Source organism: Drosophila tropicalis, unplaced genomic scaffold (genome assembly GCF_018151085.1).
Source record: "Drosophila tropicalis isolate 14030-0801.00 unplaced genomic scaffold, ASM1815108v1 contig_1002, whole genome shotgun sequence".
Classification (NCBI taxonomy): Eukaryota; Metazoa; Arthropoda; class Insecta; order Diptera; family Drosophilidae; genus Drosophila; species Drosophila tropicalis.
Genome location: NW_027172360.1, coordinates 1380041 through 1399802, shown reverse-complemented (window position 1 = coordinate 1399802; position 19762 = coordinate 1380041). Strand labels below are relative to the sequence as shown.

The window sequence follows — 19762 nt, the reverse complement described above, 5'->3', positions numbered from 1 at the left end:
CTCTGCATGAACCTTTTCGTATACTATGTAGTGACTACAACAGACTTTGGCACGTTATCGGTTCCGAAACATCGCTTCCGGGTATAAAAACTGCGATCTTGTCCTTCCTCGCTCGAAATTAGTTGTAATCATCTTTATTTTGACCTATCCTGTTTGCTTTTTATATGTAACCTATTATCTCATTACATTTAATATTTTCTATTTCTTTAGTTTAATTTATATATGTAATACGCCTATGCCCTTAGGTCGGAGTGGGTAGAGGTTGTAACATTAACTTTACATAGGGTCATTCGTAACAGGCCCGGGCCTGGTGTCATATGGGCCACTTGTTCGTACTGAGCGTTGTACGACTACGTCTATAAACGAGATCCATCCAAATCTATTTCATCTAATTCAGATTCGTCATTCAGGTTTTGTCGCTCACTGATGCTTAGAGCTGGTACTTCCAATAGTGCCAGTACATCTGCAGGAATAGGTTTCTTTTTATTTCCATTTTTTCTTTCGGCCAGGCATAAGCTTGAGATTAATGAATCGCTAATCGAAATCGCTAACCTTTTTTTTTTCCACAAAGTACAGTGTGGGACATTTAAAGTGGAAGGATTTGTTTTTGCAAAAGCAATGTAAAAAGTAAAATTTTTAAAAATTTTTCTTAAATTCATTTATTTAGGTCCAAAGAGATTTGTTCTAACTACTTTTTGAATGTGATATCTCGTAAGTGATCGTCTCTGGCCTTGACCGCAAAATGTGTGATCTTGATAAAGGAAATGAACCACAACAAAAAATAACTCGTTTCTAATTGTCCATATTTCAAAATATATTTGTTGTTTTTAATTAATCTTGATATTGTTTTATCAAAAAATAGTTATAAATTAAAAAACTAAAACTACTCTAAAAAGGGCTTAATTGTGAGTTTTTCTAAAACTGTAGCTGAAAAAGTAATTTCGGGTTATACATATAACATTCATAAAATGAATTTATTTAACCATTAACAATATTTATACAATAAATGGGGATGATTTAGGTCGTAGGCATGAAGAAGAAATCGATATATAAGTCATGTTTAGCTCATATGACAAACTAAAAAATAAACCAAAATGAAAAATTTCAACTCGCTATAAAAAAAAAAAAAGTTAACTTTAAAAAACCCGAATAGGGTTTTGCTATTCAATACATGAACTTTTAGAAAAAAAGGTCCGGTGCAGTTTGATTTTTGGTGTTTCACATTTAGCCTACTATTTTTCTGTCCTGCCTATTTAGCTTGTTCCTTGTCTCCGATGCGATAAACTTCAAACTAATCAATATTAATCGAAAACTCGCTGGAAATAGCGATCAAAATAGCGTGGAGTTTATAAAAAAGATCGGCATCTAAATTTAATATTGACGATAGTACTTTGGTATCTGCAAAGGCTCTTCTTTCTGTGTTACCGTCGTTGCAATTGCCACTTCCATTTTCTTTTGGTTTGTTTACGTGTAATCCTGGTTTTAACCAAAATCTGCTTTGAATTTCCCGTTTCCGTATGAGCAGTAAATTTTTGTCATAGGAGCCTTTAATTTGTCATTTTTTTTAGCTCAATCCTGTACGATGAATTAAGTACGAACTCTAAAAAATGAATCCATGCATGCAAGAGACTTACACCATATTGAAGAGATTCTGGCTTAGAATTAAAAGTTGCTCCGCATTTTGGACAGGATTGTGTCGATTTATACCCTGTTAATGTGTGTAATACCTTACCATCAACAGTAAAATTACGAAAAAAACATGGCACTAAGTTTTGAATTGGGTTGTCTAAGTCAATTTTAAACTGAATTTTAACATGTCTGCAAAACCTGATAGATTGTGGCGTGCGGTTAATCCAAAGAAACTGATTTAAATTGTTTACCAGCTTTAACGGAATAAGTGTTGTGACAAACAGGCCTTGGTCTACGTTATCCGATTCAGTACTTTGAAAATTCTGCTCATACGTACTTTTCCCTGTAGAACCGTCAAAACCATAGGTTGAAATCAACTCTAATTCCGTGTTTGAATTAAACATTTCCATGACTTCATTTTGCAGTGGCATTATTCGTTTTACTGTATGATCTAAAATATCCTGTAATGGAACGACTGCAATAGTTTCAGAAATGGAAATGTTTTCATGTCTACATTTTTCCTTTGCTTCAATAACGTGCTTATAGATCGGGTAAATGTCGTAATTACGACTTTTATTCTGCAGCCTGATGTTTATGGGTGTGCTTGGTTAATCCATTTTCAAGTAAAAACGCCAAAGCTTCATCAGGACTTAACGGAATAGGATCCTTGGATAAATACTTATTTATTATTTGAGTTGCTTTGCCTTTTTATGCTTCCTTTAAAACAAACGATAAATCGTTGCATTTGCCTTTTTTTGCTGATACTGAAGCCGCTTGAACAAGTAAAGATGTGTTGTGGTTTTCCTTCTCAGACAGCTCACCCGCATATTTCCTTTTTAACCGTTCATTTCCGTCAGAATAAGAAACGAGTGGACGTCTTACTCTTTTTGGTGTTGTTTTTAGCTCATTATTGGCAACTATAATAAACACTTTTGAAGGGATCCAATTTTTATGTTTTAGATCCGTTTTGAGTTGATCTGCCATGTTATTGCATTTTGCAAAGCATTTATTTGCGTAGGCTGCGAAATTATGCGATTTTTTTTTTTATTTCTTCTTATTTTTTCAAAAGTAATCAATTAAACTTTTCATTATGAAGTCAAACACTGACGATGCTTTGCGCTTGTTGTGTAGCCACACGTCAGTCAGTTCTGCATGCCCGAACTCAAAGACGCCTAGGGAAATTCGTGATTATACAAAACCGGTTGGATTTGGGCATAAAGTGTTTGGTACATTGACAAACATGATTTGATTAATAGTTACAACAATCCACGACAATCCACTAAATTTTACTTCACGAAGCAAAAATTATTTTAGGTTAAACACGCTAAAAACAACACAGCTAAAAACACATGCAATAAAGGACATAGAGGATCGAGTAAAACAAACCTGGAGCCTCATTTTCCATTGTAACTTTTATATACTGGACTACTTTTGATGATACAAAGCAAAACGGAAGACGACTAAATTTTACTTTCTTCAAGCCACGTGCGCAGAGAATCAAAAGCAAACTTTTAGGGCTTGAGAAAACTTTCAGGGCTGCTTTATTTAATTGATACTTTAATTTCTTTGGTTTGTGGGGTATACTCAATTGGAAAAAAAAAACTTTTTTTTTATAAATCAAGATATTTTTATACCCTTGCAAAAAGGGTTTTAATTTGGGTCAAAAGTGTGCAACGCATAGAACGAAGCATCTCCGACCATACAAAGTATATATACTCTAGATCAGCACGACGAGACGAGATCAAATAGCCATGTCCGTCCGTCTAGATCAACGCAAACTCCTCCTGGACAGCAGTGACTTTTCTCAATAACTTCGTTATTTTCTGTTCTATTGTCGGGAATATAAAGTTTATTATGCCTATAAGCTACTGTGCCAAATTTGATCAAGATCGGGCTACTATATCATATAGCTCCCATAGGAACGATGGGTCGAAAACAGTGATTTTAGTAAATATCTTCGTTACTTTTAGCGCGATTGCTTTCAAATTAAACATTTCTTAATTTAATATATCTGTTAATGACTGTGTCGAATTTGATAAAGATCGGGTGACTATATCATATAGCTCCCATAGGAACGATCGGTGGAAAACAGTGACTATGATCAATATCTTAGTTATTTCCTATGATTGTAGGCCATTTTTTTGCAAACATAAGCCTTTTTAGATAAAACGTTCTTCCACATTGATGGCTAATAAGTAAGGAAAGAGTTACCAAAAAAGTTTCAAGGGTATACAAACGGCCCTCTGGTTTTTTGTTTTTCTCCCCTCATCTCCCCGATCATACCATCAGTGCCAGTGTTATTTTTTTATTTTTTATTTTTGTTCTCTCTTCTTTGTGGTTGTGCTCAGCTTCTCTTCCGCTTAGTTACTTTTGCATCGCCGGATCCCTCTGTGCACTCTAGCGGTCTCTTTGTTTTATTTGTATTTATTGATTTTATAAAGAAAATTTTGTTTGTGCTGTGTTTTTAAATTTTCTATTTATTTTTATTTACTTTTGCCTTTTGCTTCTTTTGGCTTTTCAATGGCTTGTTATCTATCCACTTGCAAGCATTCTGATCGTTTTGATGATCAGTATAGAGCAATATCTTGTTGGCTCTGCGATAATCTTATTCACTTAAAGTGTGCTTGCCTTAACGGTCGCTACTATGACAAATTTTCTGGTTTTTTCTGTGTCTAAGCCTGAGCTTAGATAAATGCGCTGGACTTGCCCATCTTGTTCCAGCCAGCAGCTTGATTTTAGCCGTATGTACAGGGATCTTCGTTTAAAGTTTCTTTCTTTAATCAAAAAGGCCAACCAGCTGTCTAACGAGTTTGACTCTAGCGTACATTTATTTTCGCAATTCAAATTTGTTCCACATTCTGAGAAGTTGCCCAAGAAATGTAGCCTAGAGTTGCCTCATAAGCAGCCAGCACTCTCTATTGCATCTTCTCCCATTTTACTTTCGCCTACACCATCTTCTTGTCCCTCTTTATGCTCTTCTTTTCAGATTGAAGTACCCAACTCTAGTCCTGGTGTACCTCAATCTATCCCTCACGGGAACTCTGATCAATTACTAGCTCTCAATCACTTGAACACTTCTGAATCGTCTGTGGCAGCTGACATTGGTAATATTTGCCCTGCTAAGGTTTTAATTCAAAAGTTTAAGTTTTCTAGACCTCGTGAAATTTTCTCTTTTAAAATTACAATACTAAATGAGTATTTCTCAGCCATGGTAAACCCCAATTTCTGGCCAGAGGGCCAAGTTGTACACGAGTTTGTGCCCAATAAGCGCTCCCGTCCGCTGCCTGTCCACTTTCCTAATTCATCTTCTGATCCAAAAACTAATAATTTCAAGTCTTTCCATTCATTATCAAAATGTAAGAGGACTTCTTACCAAGCTCTCGAAACTGTTCTGTGATAGCCAAATCTTTTCGGCTGACATATTAGCTTTTTTTGAAACTTGGCTCAACTCCTCTGTTTTGGATAATGAAATTCTTTCTAATAACTTTATTTATTGATCGTGGCGGTGGAGTGCTCATTGCTGTCAACTCAAATCTGTGTTCAACTGTTGTGCCGATTGATCTGCCCTTAGGTGTTGAGTTTATTTGCGTCGAAGTTACATGTTCTAACTTTAGCCTATATATCTCTTGTTCATATATTCCTCCAGCTTCTGATATCATGATCTACGTGCACCATGCTGATGCTTTACGAACTATTTTTGGTCGTCTTAAAGATCGTGATGTTCTTATAGTTTTAGGTGATTTTAACTTGCCTAATATTTCTTGGCTTGTTGATGATCTATCCTTCATCTCAACATGTTTTTCTTGATAGCCTAATTGAATGTGCACTATATCAGTTGAATTCTTTCCTTAACTCTTCTAAAAGAATCCTTGATCTTGTTTTTGTCTCTGATCCCACTGTTAGTGCTGTATCACAAACACAGCCACTGGTGAAACCTGAAGATCCTTATCACCATACCATTGAAGTTACTATTTCTTACAATTCCGTTACTAATTCATTTAATAGCATCTCAAATTCTCGTGGTAGATGTTTTTGTATAACAAATTTCAATCTTCTTAACAGCCTTATTTTCTCTTTTGATTGGTCATTTTTATTTGAGTTCTGCGATATAGATTGTGCAGTGAAGTTTTTCTACTCTGCTCTTAATTCTCTAATTGATAAATGCGTTCCTTATGTGAATGTCTCTACCGTCTCCAGCGCGCCAGTCTGGTTCACACGTAGGCTGTCTAATCTTAAAAAAAACTGGTTTGCGACTTGACTATGCAAATTATTGTTGATACAACAATTATCTCGTTCGCTGTAAGGTTAAATTTTATAAGAACCCCAGAAGATTTTACAATTTTGTCAATTCCAATAGACGCCCTAATGTACTATCTTCCACCTTCAGACTTAATCACCAGACTGCTAATAATGATTCAGATATTGCAGATCTGTTTGCTAAATTCTTTCAGTCGACTTATTCTACTACTGTTTCGGATCCTACACTCTATCCCTTTTCAATCCTGCATTTAAATTGTATGTTTTTTCCTAGTATTACTGAAGACTGTATTATTTCTAGCTTGTCATCTATAACGTCTTCCTTCGTTTCCGGGCCTAATAATATACCTAGTTGCATCCTTAAAATGTGTTCGATTTCCCCATCTAAGCCTTTATCTTTTAGTCTTTTATTATTCCACTTTTAAAAAAGGGTGGCAAATCGGATGTTTCAATAGCAATAGCTAAACTGTTTGAGAAAATTATTACGTCTTCCCTTTAACACCTATCCAGATCCACTATTTCTCCTTGTCAGCATGGCTTCATGAAAGGTCGTTCGTCGCTTACCAACCTTTTAGAATTGACTACCCTTGTACACCATGGCTTCCGTAAAAAGTGTTAAACTGATGTTACTTATACTGACTTTAGTAAGGCTTTCGATACGGTTGATCATTCTATGCTTCTCGCGAAACTTAATAGTTTTTCCCAAAACTATTGCCTTGGTAAAGGCAGAACCCAAAAGGTGTCTTTTCGTTCCTCGATATCTAAAACTGTTCGAGTTACGTCAGGTGTACCGCAAGGCAGTCATATAATAATAATAAATTACACCTTAATGCCTCTAAGTGTTCTTTTTTGACTGTCAGTCGTTTGTCTCCGTTCCTAGCTCTTTAAAAAGTCTGTTCTGTTATATTGTGTACCATCATTCAAAGACTTAGCCGTTATGTTTGACCGAAAACTTTTATTTGATGTTCATATTTCTCCAATTGTCAATAGAGCATGCAGCCTTCTAGTCTTGATTAAACGTTGGGCCAAAGAATTTGATGATCCCTATGTAACTAAGGTTTTATACACTTCGTTTGTTCGCCCTACTATATCGCCATAGAATACCTACCTTCTTATTCTCACAGACTTCTTATTAATCTTCCTTCACTTTATAACCGTAGGCTTGTTTTTGGCATTCTTTTTCTCCATAAACTAGTCAACGGCGAAGTCATTTCTACCAATTTACTAGATACGCTATATTTTTGTGTTCCCTCACGTCGGACCAGAAACTTTTTTCCTATTCAACTTAGTAGATGTCTGACTAACTACTCTCTTCACGAACCTTTTCGTGTTCTTTGCTTATCTTTTAACAACCTTTCTCACCTAATTTCTTCTCATCTTTATGTCAATCCTCTTCGCGCTATACTTTTTAATCATCTACAGCGAAACCAATGAAAATATTCTGGACTTGGATTGGCTGCAACTCATCACTGACCACATTGGCTGTAGATCGGGGCATAGCTGGCACCTTGTGCAAATAAAACACCTCCACCGGGTCGGGGGTGCTTAGGTGTGTATAAAGCTAAGCTACCTTCTTCATTTAATCACTATCCGTCTTTACCTTAAGATTTTTCATCGTTTGCTGTGTTAGTTGACGTAAATAAATAAATAATCGACGCCGTATGTCTGTGAGCACCTCTTTAGCCACCAGCCGAGACTTATACCGCTCCACGCTTCCATCGCCATTCCGCTTGATAGCATACACCCTTTTTGAACCAATCGCTTTTTGGGTTAATCTACCAGTGTCCATGTCTTATTTGCCAACAGAACCTCATATTCTTTATCCATATCAGACTTCCAGAATAAAGATTGCGTACCTTTCATCGCTTCTTCGAATGTCTGTGGCAAATCCAGTTCCTTTACATGCAACTTGTTTACACGATTATACATTTTCGTAGGACGTCATACACATACCGGCACATTGGGTTTCCTTCCTGTTCATGCCTCATAAGGCGTCATACTAACTAACTGTTGGTGATCTGTTTCGAATGTAACACGCTGTCATTATTGTCTCTGCCCAGAAAAACTCCTCCATATCCGCGTGTAAAAGAAAACATCTTGCCATCTCGATAAGCGGTTTGCTCGTTCAGCCACTCCTTTCTGTTGAGGGATATATGGAATACGCATCAAAACGCCTGTTGATGAATTCTCGGCAGTTGTCATTTCTTATTGTCTTCAATTTTTTACCAGTTTTTCGTTCAGCCATCTCCTTGAATTCGACGAATTTCACAAATACTTCGTCCTTTCATTTTAGACAATAAGTAAATATTCGTCTCGGCATGTCGTCTATTAATGTCAAAAAATTTGAAGAGCCGCCAAGAGAACATTTCGGAAAAGGCTCACATACATTGGTATGTATGTATTCCAAAAGATGCTGAGCTTTATGGTCAGACGCCGACAGAAAAGGTTGAGTATGAATCTTGCTTTTCATGCAAGTCACACATGGCATCTTCTCTGAGAAATCCACATTTTCCATGCCACTGACGATCCTGCGTTTAACAATATTCATTAAACTTGAATAATTTAAATGACCATACCTGTAGTGTCAACCTTCTGCACTTATCTGTCTCACTGCAAAGCATCGATTGCCTGTCTCCTTAAACTCGAAGAGCTTTCCTTTTCTTTCTGCAGTTAGTACTATCTCGCCGTTTTGGCGAACCGTCGCATATTCTTTGTCCAAAATCACAGTGCATCGCCTATCGACTGCTCGATTAACCGACATTAAATTCGTCTCCAACCCTGGTAAGTGGTCACAAAAACCGGTCTGTACAAGCATATCACCTCTGCCAACTGCCTTTATGTTGTCGTGGTTGTCGGCCAATACAACATCTTCTTCATGTGCAACACCACCTCAAAGCATCTAGATTTCTTGCCTGTGCCGCAGCTAGAACTGTGTACGATCGATGTTGTGATTGCCGATTTACCTTTGACTTTTCTTAAAACTTTGGGCAGTCCCTTTTATAGTGACCTCGCTGCCCACAGTTGTACCACTCTATATCCACCAGGGACTTCTTTTTAAGAGTTGGATATTTTCGCACATTTGGTGCTCTTCTGGGGTTGTTACTCTCTCGTTATTTCTGCGATCTCCTTCTTCCAGCAACTTAACCTGACGCTGTCCAAAGAAGGCAGACTATCACGTGTCTGCATCGCAATAACGAAGTTTTTGCACATCCACCTCGGGAACTTGTTGTACCAAATCGAAGTTTATATACCCTTGCAGTCCTTGACAATAATAATTTTACATGTTCAAAATTTGTTTTCTGCAACTCAATTCATCAATATACAAAGAAAACAATTTTACTCTTTATACTACAATTTGTTCTTCTCTTATTCCCTCATTCCCTGAGCAAAGCAACGCACGCATACACATACAGTTCTTGTAGCGTTGCGTCTGTGCGTGTATGCATGTGCTCTGTTGATTTGATGATGACGTAGTAGGCAGCAAGCAGCGCTGCCGGCAGCGATTGAACCGATTTATATTGACTGTAACTTGTGTTCTATTTATCCGATTGAAATTTTGGGATCTCATTTTTTGATACCCAATATTATCACATTAGCAAATTTCATGGGGATACTCAAATTTTTATGAAATTTTTTTGAAAATGTTTGTTCTAGAGTTTTAAGATATAGTGGTTCGATCCTGACAATTTTCATACTTGATCTGCTTCAGACAATAAAAAGCACACAAAAATTTCAGCCCGATGGCTCTTAAGATGGCTGAGTAAAACGCATACGCACGGACGAACAGACGGACAGACCGACATGGCTATATCGACTTAACTTCTCATGCTATTCAAGAATATATATACTTTATGGGGTCGGAAACGTGTCCTTCTGTGCGTTACAAACATCTGACCCATTTTATAATACCCTCTGCAAGGGTATAAAAAGTCATATATTCGTGGCCGCCACTGTAAAACTAAAAGGTAAATATTTAATCCATGCAGTGTATGTAGTCCTGCGTTGATACTTATTGATGCTTGTTTGTTATATTCCACCAAAGTAAAAAAAAAAAACGCCAATTTTTTGTGTATTTTTAAAGTTGCCAATTTTTTTTTAAATTGTTCGTACTTGTTGTAATTGTCAATACATGCATCGCGGCTATATAAAAGGTTGAAAAGGACATATGCCCCCCTACAATTCACATAATCACATAACTACTTCGATAACAAATTTATTGTAATTGTCAAAAGAGAGTATTAAATTCGAAAAATAAATTTTTTTTTTAGGCCTAACTTAAACTTCTTAATATATTTAAAGTATTTAAGTTGGTTTGAAAACAGCATTTAGTTATGATATTTAAATGTTCTTACTTGTACATTAAAGTTCATTTTTTCATATTTGTTTGAAAATTAAGTATGCAAGGTGTGAACATTACTTTTATTAAAATAGTCAAACTGTTTGAGTTGTTGTGGAGATTATTTTATTATCACATGAATTTCATATATAGGCAAGAGATTTTTTTTACATTTAGATATTTTAAATACTATTGTATTGATTTATTATATAATGGTATTATTTATAACTGATAAAAAAGTATTGAAATTTTTAATGCATAGATAACTTATATATAGATAAATATATTTGATGCTATGTTTGACATTCAAATTTTAAATACTGAAGCAAAATTGTAATAAACTTTAATATTCTGTCTATTTGTGAAAAGCTTTAAGTATTAATGTCCTTGCTTAAGCTGATAAACATACATCTGGGATGAGAATAACTAGTGAATACTCTTTTATACACTAAATATTATTTTGGTATTAGTTTTTAAAAATAATATGTAAGTTTCTAAAAATTCAAATTAATAGTATTTTATGCAGTATGTTTAGCTGCAATTCATATAAATATACCTATACCATTTGTAATTGTATTAGACCTCATAAAGAAAAAATGTGCGTTTAAGTATTTCTTTTACAGTGATTGGGATTTTCTGATTTGGCATTTTACGTCATCTTAGCGCTGTTTTCATTGGACACAAGATTAAGTGGTAGCGACAATTCCTCACTTTCACAAGCGTTGTTTAACTCCGGCAGTAATTCTGTTTTCTTGCGTCTTAAAAAGGCTTCCTTTAGTGCAGGTGTCGCCTTGGACTCAGATATTTTATTCTAGTAATTCTACAAAAACAAAAAAGCAAACATCATTATTCATTTACTTTTATTTTAGAAACACTTAAACATTTTATCAGAAAGATTTGTGAGATGTTATAACTATAAGTAATAAGAGTTGCTTAGAAGCCATTATGGCTTTTTAATTTTATTACCATGCCCTAAATTTGATTTGGGTTACAAAAGAAAACTCAATGAACACAAAAAAATATTTATTCAATATAAAATATTATTTAATTCCAAGTTAGTCATATATTTTAAACACCTTAGAGACAGTTACTAGGAAGGCATTACAGCCAAACTCCCCTCACAAAATGTCAGCGCTGAAAACACTATAATAAAAAAGGAAAAAACCACTACAAATTCGTCACAACTGGTCAATCATTCCTAAATTGTTTAAATTAAATTAATATTGTATATCAAAACCAGAGGGCCGGGGCTAACTTCGACCGAGTCAAAGTTTGTATACCCTTGCAACTTTTTTGATAACTCTTTCCTTACCTATTAGCCATCAATGTGGAAGAACGTTTTATCAAAAAAGGCTTGTTTGCGAAAGAATGGCATACAATCATAGGAAATGACGAAGCTCAATTAAGCTTTCTGCTCTCTGACGTGACGGTCGTGTTTTTGCATAGCTCCTGAGTTTTTATTAATATTTATTGTTTTTTCTCAATTTTTAATTGTGCTTAGTTTGTTTACACTTCCGCTGGTGTTGTTCGCTTGACTCCCTTGTGTTTTATTTCCATAATTCGCCAAATTAATCAGTTAAAACAGTTTTTTTCTTTTTCGTGATTAGTGTTTGGTGCATTTACATATTTTTTTTTTTTTTTCTTTCGTCATTGCTTCTGCAGTTGCTCCCCTCATCGCCCCCATCATACCATCAGTGCTAGTGGCTTTGTTGTTCTCTCTGCTTTGTGCTTGTGCTTAGCTTCTCTCCCGCGTAATCACTTTTGTAAGGCCGCCTCTCAAAGCTCGGCTTATAACTGTTCTTGCACTCTCTGTTGTGCTGTGCACTCTAGCTGTCTCTTTGTTTTATTTGTAATTATTGATTATTTTATCAATAATTATCTTTGTGCTGTGAATTTAATTTTTCTATATATTCTTATATATATATAATTTTTTTGCCTTTCTTTCGGCTTTTCAATGGCTTGTTGTCTACCTAATTGCAAACATTCTGATCGTTTTGATGATCAGTACAGAGCAATATCTTGTTGGCTCTGCGATAATCTTATTCACTTAAAATGTGCTGGCCTCAATGGCCGCGACTACGACAAATTTTCTGGTTTGTCTGTTTCTAAGCCTGAGCTTGGCTTAATGCGCTGGACTTGCCCATCTTGTGCTAGCCAGCAGCTTGATTTTAGCCGTATGTATAGGGATCTTCGTTTAAGGTTTCTTTCTTTAAACAAACTGGCCAAACAGCTGTCAAACGAGTGTGACTCTAGCGTTCAATTATTGTCGCAATTCAAATTTGTTCCACCTTCTGAGAAATTGCACAAGAAATGTACCCTTGAGTTGCCTCGTAAGCAGTCGCCAGCTCTCTCTATTACTTCCTCTCCGATTTTACTTTCGCCTACACCATCTTCTTGTCCCTCTTTATGCTCTTCTTTTCAGATTGAAGTACCCATTACAAGCCCTGGTGTACCTCAATCTATCCCTCACGGGAACTCTGATCAATCACAGGATCATGCCGGCTCTCAATCACTTGCGGATCCCAATGCTCCTCCGCCTCCACTAACTGTAGTGCCTCATCGCAAACAATTATTTATTTCTAGGCTTGCTCCAGATACTTCTGAGTCGTCTGTGGCAGCTTACATTGGTAATATTTGCCCTGCTAAGGTTTTAATTCAAAAGTTTAAGTTTTCTAGGCCTCATGAAATCTCCTCTTTTAAAATTACAGTACCAAATGAGTACTTCTCAGCTATGGTTGACCCTAATTTTTGGCCAGAGGGCCTAGTTGTACACGAGTTTGCGCCCAATAAGCGCTCTCGTCCGTTGCCTGTCCACCTTCCTACTTTATCTTCTGCTTCAAAAAACTAATAACGTCTAGTCTTTGCATTCATTATCAAAATGTAAGAGGACTTCTTACCAAGCTCTCGAACCTTTTCTGTGATAGCCAAACCTTTTCGGCTGACATATTAGCTTTCTCTGAAACTTGGCTTAACTCCTCTGTTTTAGATAATGAAATTCTTTCTAATAATTTTATTTCTTATAGGCTTGATCGTGTTGGTCGTCGTGGCGGTGGAGTACTCATTGCTGTAAACTCGAATCTGTCTTCAAGTGTGGTGCCGATTGATCTCCCCTTAGGTGTTGAGTTTATTTGCGTCGAAGTTACATGTTCTAACTTTAGCCTATATATCTCTTGTTCATATATTCCTCCAGCTTCTGATATCATGATCTACGTGCACCATGCTGATGCTTTACGAACTATTTTTGGTCGTCTTAAAGATCGTGATGTTCTTATAGTTTTAGGTGATTTTAACTGGCCTAATATTTCTTGGCTGGTTGATGACAATCTATCTTTCTTAATTCCTTCATCTCAACATGTTTTTCTTGATAGCCTACTTGAATGTCCGCTATATCAGTTGAATTCACGATCTTGTTTTCGCCTCGGATCCCACCATTAGTTCTGTATCTCAAACACAGCCCCTTGTGAGGTCTGAAGATCGTTATTATTATTTATTACAATTCCGTTACTGATGTTTTCGTAAAACAAATTTCAATCTTCTTAACAACCTTATTTCCTCTTTTGATTGGTCATTTTTATTTGAGTTCTGCGATATAGATTGTGCAGTAAAGTTTTTCTACTCTGCTCTTAATTCTCTAATTGTGACGCACGGGGTTTGGTTTGTATTAAAACAAACTTAAGTAACAGTTTATATAGCATTTAGTTTATTTAGCGCGATTTTACAACATGTGTGATGTAATTTGACATTTTAAACGAAGAAGGCTTTCTAACGCTTTTAATAAATCTTTTAACGCTTTAAAAAAGTTTGTCGCTTTCTTCCCCTGGTGCCATCACAGACTGACGCCAAACTCTTGGTCGGTCCCGCTCGTGTTTTTCAGGCCTGCCATACTCTGGTATTTTCAGGGCTGCCATAACCCAGTATTTTCGGGTTGACGGTTAATATTTAAATTTGTAATGACGGCGGTAACATTCCCCCCCCCGTGAACGACCTCAGGATGTTCACTTTCCTTTAATCCGACGTCTAGAACAGCAATTTTGGAAACGGGGCGTATCATGATGCCGTTTGGTGTGCATATGGTTGCTCTGCGAACTTGGCCATCTTTGGCGGTTACGACATCGGTTATGCGGCCTTTTGGCCACAGGTTCCTCGGCAGATTATCGTCCACGACAATAACTACATCTCCGATATCGACTGGTGGACGCTTAGTAAACCATTTGCTGCGTCGAGTTAATGTTGGTGTGTACTCCTTCACCCATCTTTTCCAGAAGCGATCAGCAAACGATTGCGTTTGATGCCATCGTAACCTTAGGTCGGCGACATTTCCTGATACTGGTTTGTAGCCCGCTTTTGATCCCAGAAGCAAGTGGTTGGGTGTAAGCGCTTCATCGTCCCCTGTATCTAAAGAAACAAACGTTAGAGGCCTGGAATTAATTATAAATTCGGCTTCCATTAGGGCACTTCGAAGTGTTTCGTCATTAAAGTTGCTAGAGGGGCAAATGGCCTTTAGGACGGATTTTACAGTCCGGACCAAACGTTCCCACGCTCCTCCCATGTGGGGTGCGGCTGGTGGGTTAAAACGCCATTTTATAGCTTCATAGTGAACGGCGATCTGATCGAAGTCAATCTTCACAAGTTCCTCCTTAACTAGTTTTTCCGTAGCTTTGAAATTGGTTCCGTTGACGGAGAAGATTTCTCTCGGTGTGCCACGTAGTGCCATGAAGTTTTTTAGGCACATTATACATGAGCTCACATCGAGTTTGTAGGCGACCTCTAGATGAACTGCCCTTAGTGTTAGGCACGTAAATAGGACTCCCCAGCGCTTTTCGTTGTGTCTTCCAACGTTGACTAGTATGGGGCCGAAATAGTCGACTCCTGTATATGTGAATGGTCGTTCAAAACAAGCTAGTCTGGCGATCGGTATAGGTGCCATTTGTGGCACTTGAGGCTTCGCTGTGGATATTTTGCAGTGTTGGCATGCATTTCGGACGATTTTATATAGGACTCTTAGGCGTGGTATATAATATACGCTTCTAATAAGGTTAATAGTACTCTCATGAAATATATGGTGAGATTTTTCGTGATAATCCTTTGCGATTAAAAAGGCAATTCTGCTGTGTCTTGGGATTACGATGGCGTCACCGTCAGAAGTTATGCTGTCTGACCTGCCCTTCACGCGGATGATGTCTTCTGAGTCCAGGTAAACATTTAAAGCTATTAATGAGCTTGACTTGTCCACTACAGATTTGTCTTTGAGCGAATTGATTTCATTTGAGTACGTAGCTAATTGGGCCTGTCTGCATAAAAGAGATTTTGCTGCGTGTATATTTTCGGGGCTTAGGGTTTGTGGTAGAGGCTTTCCCGAACACTTAGCGCGTAACCTTCGGGTGTACAGCATGACGTTGGCCACTGCTCTATATAGACGCTTCCAGTCAGAAAAGTATTCTACTGCAAAATCGAAATGGTTAAGCTTTACTATGGTGAATACATTTTTACGCAATTCGATTTCCTGTGAGACATTCTCAGATATTCCTCTTTGATCTGGCCACTCGTCGATAGACAGTCCTAGAAAATCGGGACCTTTAATCCAACGAGATGCATCTGGTACTTTAAAAATTTTGTGGCTAAGTCTGCAACGTTATCCTTTGTGCTGACCCAGCGCCATTGGTTTGGGTTGGTTTTGTCGATTATCTCGCCCACTCTATGCATGACGAATGACTGGAGTCTCCTTGGGTCCATGGTTAACCAGTTAAGGACCGTTTTAGAATCGGACCAATATGTGCAGGAATCGATTCTTAGGCCTCGAGTGCTGAGTATACGCATTGTTAGGCCTACGCCCATGACGGCTGCCAAAAGTTCCATTCGAGGTATAGATACAGGTTTGAGTGGAGCTACTTTACATTTGGCTGCTACCAACACTGTACTTATGTTTTGACCTTGCTTAATGCGAAGATAGGTTACTGCAGCGTAGGCATGTTCGCTTGCGTCTACGAAGGTATGAAGGTCTACCTGGCTTTCGTTTAACAGCAGAGCAGAGTAGTGACGTGGAAATTCTAAATTGCTGGCGTGTAGTAGGACACCTTTCCATTGTCGCCACTGTTCGAGGAGTTGTTCGGGTAAATCTTCGTCCCATCCTATTCCTGTGCGCCAGACCTTTAGAAGTAGCATTTTAAGGCCTACGGTGTAACACGATAATAGACCGAGGGGATCAAATATAGACATCAGTACTTGTAGGACCTCACGTTTCGTTGGCGCTATTTCGTGGGTTAGGACGTCTCGTTTTAATCTCGAAAATCTGAAGATAAACTTAAAAACGTCATTATTTGGGTCCCAATATATACCGAGGACCTTTTCAGGGTTCCCTAATTCTTTGGGGTGTTGATTTATTTGCTGTTCTCCTAGATTTTGGAGAACAGATGCAGAGTTTGAGCACCAATTTCTTATTTGGAATCCACCATCGGCATGTATGTCTCTAACTGATGATGTAACTGTTATGGCTTCAAGTTCATCTTTGAAACTGTCGATGAGGTCGTCCACGTAGTGGGCCTTTGTAATGGATTCGTACGCTGGATTTTTGATTTGGAAATTCTCTGCATTTTTATCGCGTACATAGTGGGCAATACAAGGGGCGCAATTAATTCCGAATGTCATCGCGCGCATAACGAAGATCCTTGGAGTGTTCTCGTTTTTATTGAGCCATAAGAACCGCTGGACGTGCATGTCGCTTTCCTGAATGTTTATTTGATGAAACATCTCGGCTATATCTGCGCACACGGCAATCCGTCCTACTCTGAAAGCCATTAAGACAGAAGTCAATGGATTTAGATAATCAGGCCCAGTAAGCATAAAATCGTTCAGTGATTTTCCATGACTTTTGGCGGCGGCATCCCAAACTAGTCGTATTTTGTTTGGCTTATTCGGATTTAAAGCAATAAATATTGGGAGATACCAGACGCGTTCCTTTCGATCGGATATTTCTTCTGGTCTGAGCTCAAATGCATATCCTTTTTGTAATAGATTGTCAATTTGTGATTGAATTTTATCAAACAGTTCTGGCATTCTTTTAATTTTGGCCCGTAGGCATTCGAGGCGTTTCAGCGCTGCGGTATAGCTTTCGGGTAAAATGACTGTGTCGTCTTTCCAGAGTAGGCCGACTTCGTATCGACCATTGATCATTTTGCAGGTATCTTCGAGAATGCCTTTGGCCCTTTTGTCGTTTTTAGATTGCATTTCTCTAGATACGATTGGTTCCATTGTGAAACTTTCCTTTATGGCTTTATCTATTTCACTCCAATTGCACTCGCAATGATGCATTGTTACGTGTTTGCTTGAGTTTGTTGATCCTTGGATGCACCATCCTAATGTGCACTTTGAAGCAATGGGTTCGTTTCGTCTGCCCTCGCGTATTTTGCGGGGTATTGCTAGATTCCAATTGTTGCTGCCGATTAAAATTAGTGGTGTACCGTTTTGGTACGACTTTAGCGGCAAGCCACGCAAATAAGGATATTGCTTGGATAATTCTTCAACATTGATGGTTTGTTTCGGCAATCCTAATTTCTTTACTGAGTGGACGTTGTAGAGCCATAGCTTTTTGTCAGTTCCCGCTTCCGAGATTTGTAGGTGGGTCTTAACGGAGTCCTCTTCGTTTCTGGTTTCTTCACCGGTCCATTGCAGGCAAATTGGCTCTGGCGTTGAAGAGATCTTCAGCTTGTCCAAAATGGTTTCATCGATGAGAGTGACTGATGAGCCCTCATCTAAAAATGCGAACGTGTTAAAAGTTACATTGGCTCCATACAGTTTGATGGGTACAACGCGGAAAAATTGTCCTTCCACTACATTGTCTTTATGGTGAGCAGTAACAACTTCGGTTCTGCCTGTGCCTTTGTGAAGAAGCGGGTGATGTTTTGAGTTGCAATTATCAATTCCGCAGTCACGATTAGAGAAGCATTTACGGCGGTGACTTTTGAGGCACCTGTAGCATACCTTGGCTTCGTTTATTATTCGTTGTCTATCGTCAACGGACAGTCGCTTGAAGCTTTGACATAGAGCAACCTGGTGATCCGTGGAAGCACACATCACGCATTGTAGCTTCGGCTTACAGTTTTGTTGCCACCCATTCTCTCGATTATTTGGTCCTTCCTGTGGTTGTTGATGTGCTTGCGAGTGTGTGTTGACATTATTGGCCTTAGTGTTTTGGCCAGGCATGACAGTGGCTGCGGCCTCAGCTATTTTGTACAACCAATCGCTAAATGATTTTATAACCGGGATGGATTCGTTACGTGGATGCATAGCCCAGTTTAACTTTTGCTGGGTTGGTAGTTTGTCGATAAGTTCTCGAAGAAGCATCGGGTTATTTAAATGTGAGGTTAAATTGCACGCTTCCATAGTTGCACATGCGTTTCTCACCGCCATTGCGAAATCAACGATGGATTCTAATTTATCCTTGTGTACGTTTATTTTTCTTATTTTGTCGATCAATCGATCGAGTATTTGCTCCGGGCGTCCAAAGAATGTCTTGAGCGTATTAATGACATCAGGAACCAGTATTGGCAGCAGTAGCTTATCACGAACTAGTTCGTAGGCTTTACCTTTGAGGCTCTTCTGAAGTCGTAGCATGTTCTCGGCGTTTGAAAATCCCGCTATACGGCAGCTGTTCTCATACATGCTAATAAAGATTGGCCAGTCCTCTGGATTTCCGTTAAAGATGGGTAGATCTGCGGGTAAAACTTGCCTTGCGGCTAGCTGAGAAGCAGTAGGTCCATTTAATTGGAAACACGATACCTGCGTTCCTTGCTGCTGTGCAAGCAAGTTGTATTTTTGCTCGATGTATCTTTTCTCGGCTTCCCGCCTTTCCTCCAGCATTGCCAACATCAAATAATTTGAGCTTGGCGATTGAGTTTGCTTGACTAAGTTTACTTTGCCGAGATAAGACGCATTTGCCGCGTGAGGTTCGGGGCATTGCTGTTCGGTGGCTTTGTTGGCATATGGTATATTGGGCGATCCTGTTGACGGGTCACGACCAGTGCTTGTCGATGCCACGTTGTCCAACGCTTGTTGGCAGCTGTTGCAAATCCATTCAGCCTCAGCAATTGAGCTATTGACTCCAGCACATTGAAAGTGGTACCATTTCTGGCAATTGTCGCATTGAACCCAATGTTGGGTACTACTGTTTAGGCGACTCTTGTTACAGGCACTACAAATGTCTTGATCTTTATTCATGATGCTTTGGATTTGTTTTAGTCTATTGGTTTCCGATTATATTGTGCTATGAATTTATCCCCTGCAATTTGTGCATGTACTACTTAAAGATTTTTTACACATGCATGGCTTTGAACACTTTATGTGTAGTTACGCTCTAATATACATGTGTATGTGTGTCTTTATGTATTTGCACTTGATACATATGGTGAAATTCGGGCACGTGGAAACTTTTTAACCTCAATAAACTTTTTTAAAGAAATGTGACGCACGGGGTTTGGTTTGTATTAAAACAAACTTAAGTAACAGTTTATATAGCATTTAGTTTATTTAGCGCGATTTTACAAC

The 19762-nt window shown here is 38.2% G+C and overlaps 1 protein-coding gene across 1 annotated transcript; it reads right to left on the bottom strand.

The window, feature by feature from the left end:
* Positions 1 to 14117: 14117 nt before the first annotated feature.
* Positions 14118 to 19435, bottom strand: LOC137576729 (uncharacterized). Its single transcript, XM_068290029.1, has 2 exons — positions 16672 to 19435; positions 14118 to 15091 (listed from the first exon to the last, which is right to left on the bottom strand). The coding sequence occupies exons 1-2, from the start codon at positions 19433 to 19435 to the stop codon at positions 14118 to 14120; spliced, it is 3738 nt and encodes a 1245-aa protein (XP_068146130.1).
* Positions 19436 to 19762: the final 327 nt, after the last annotated feature.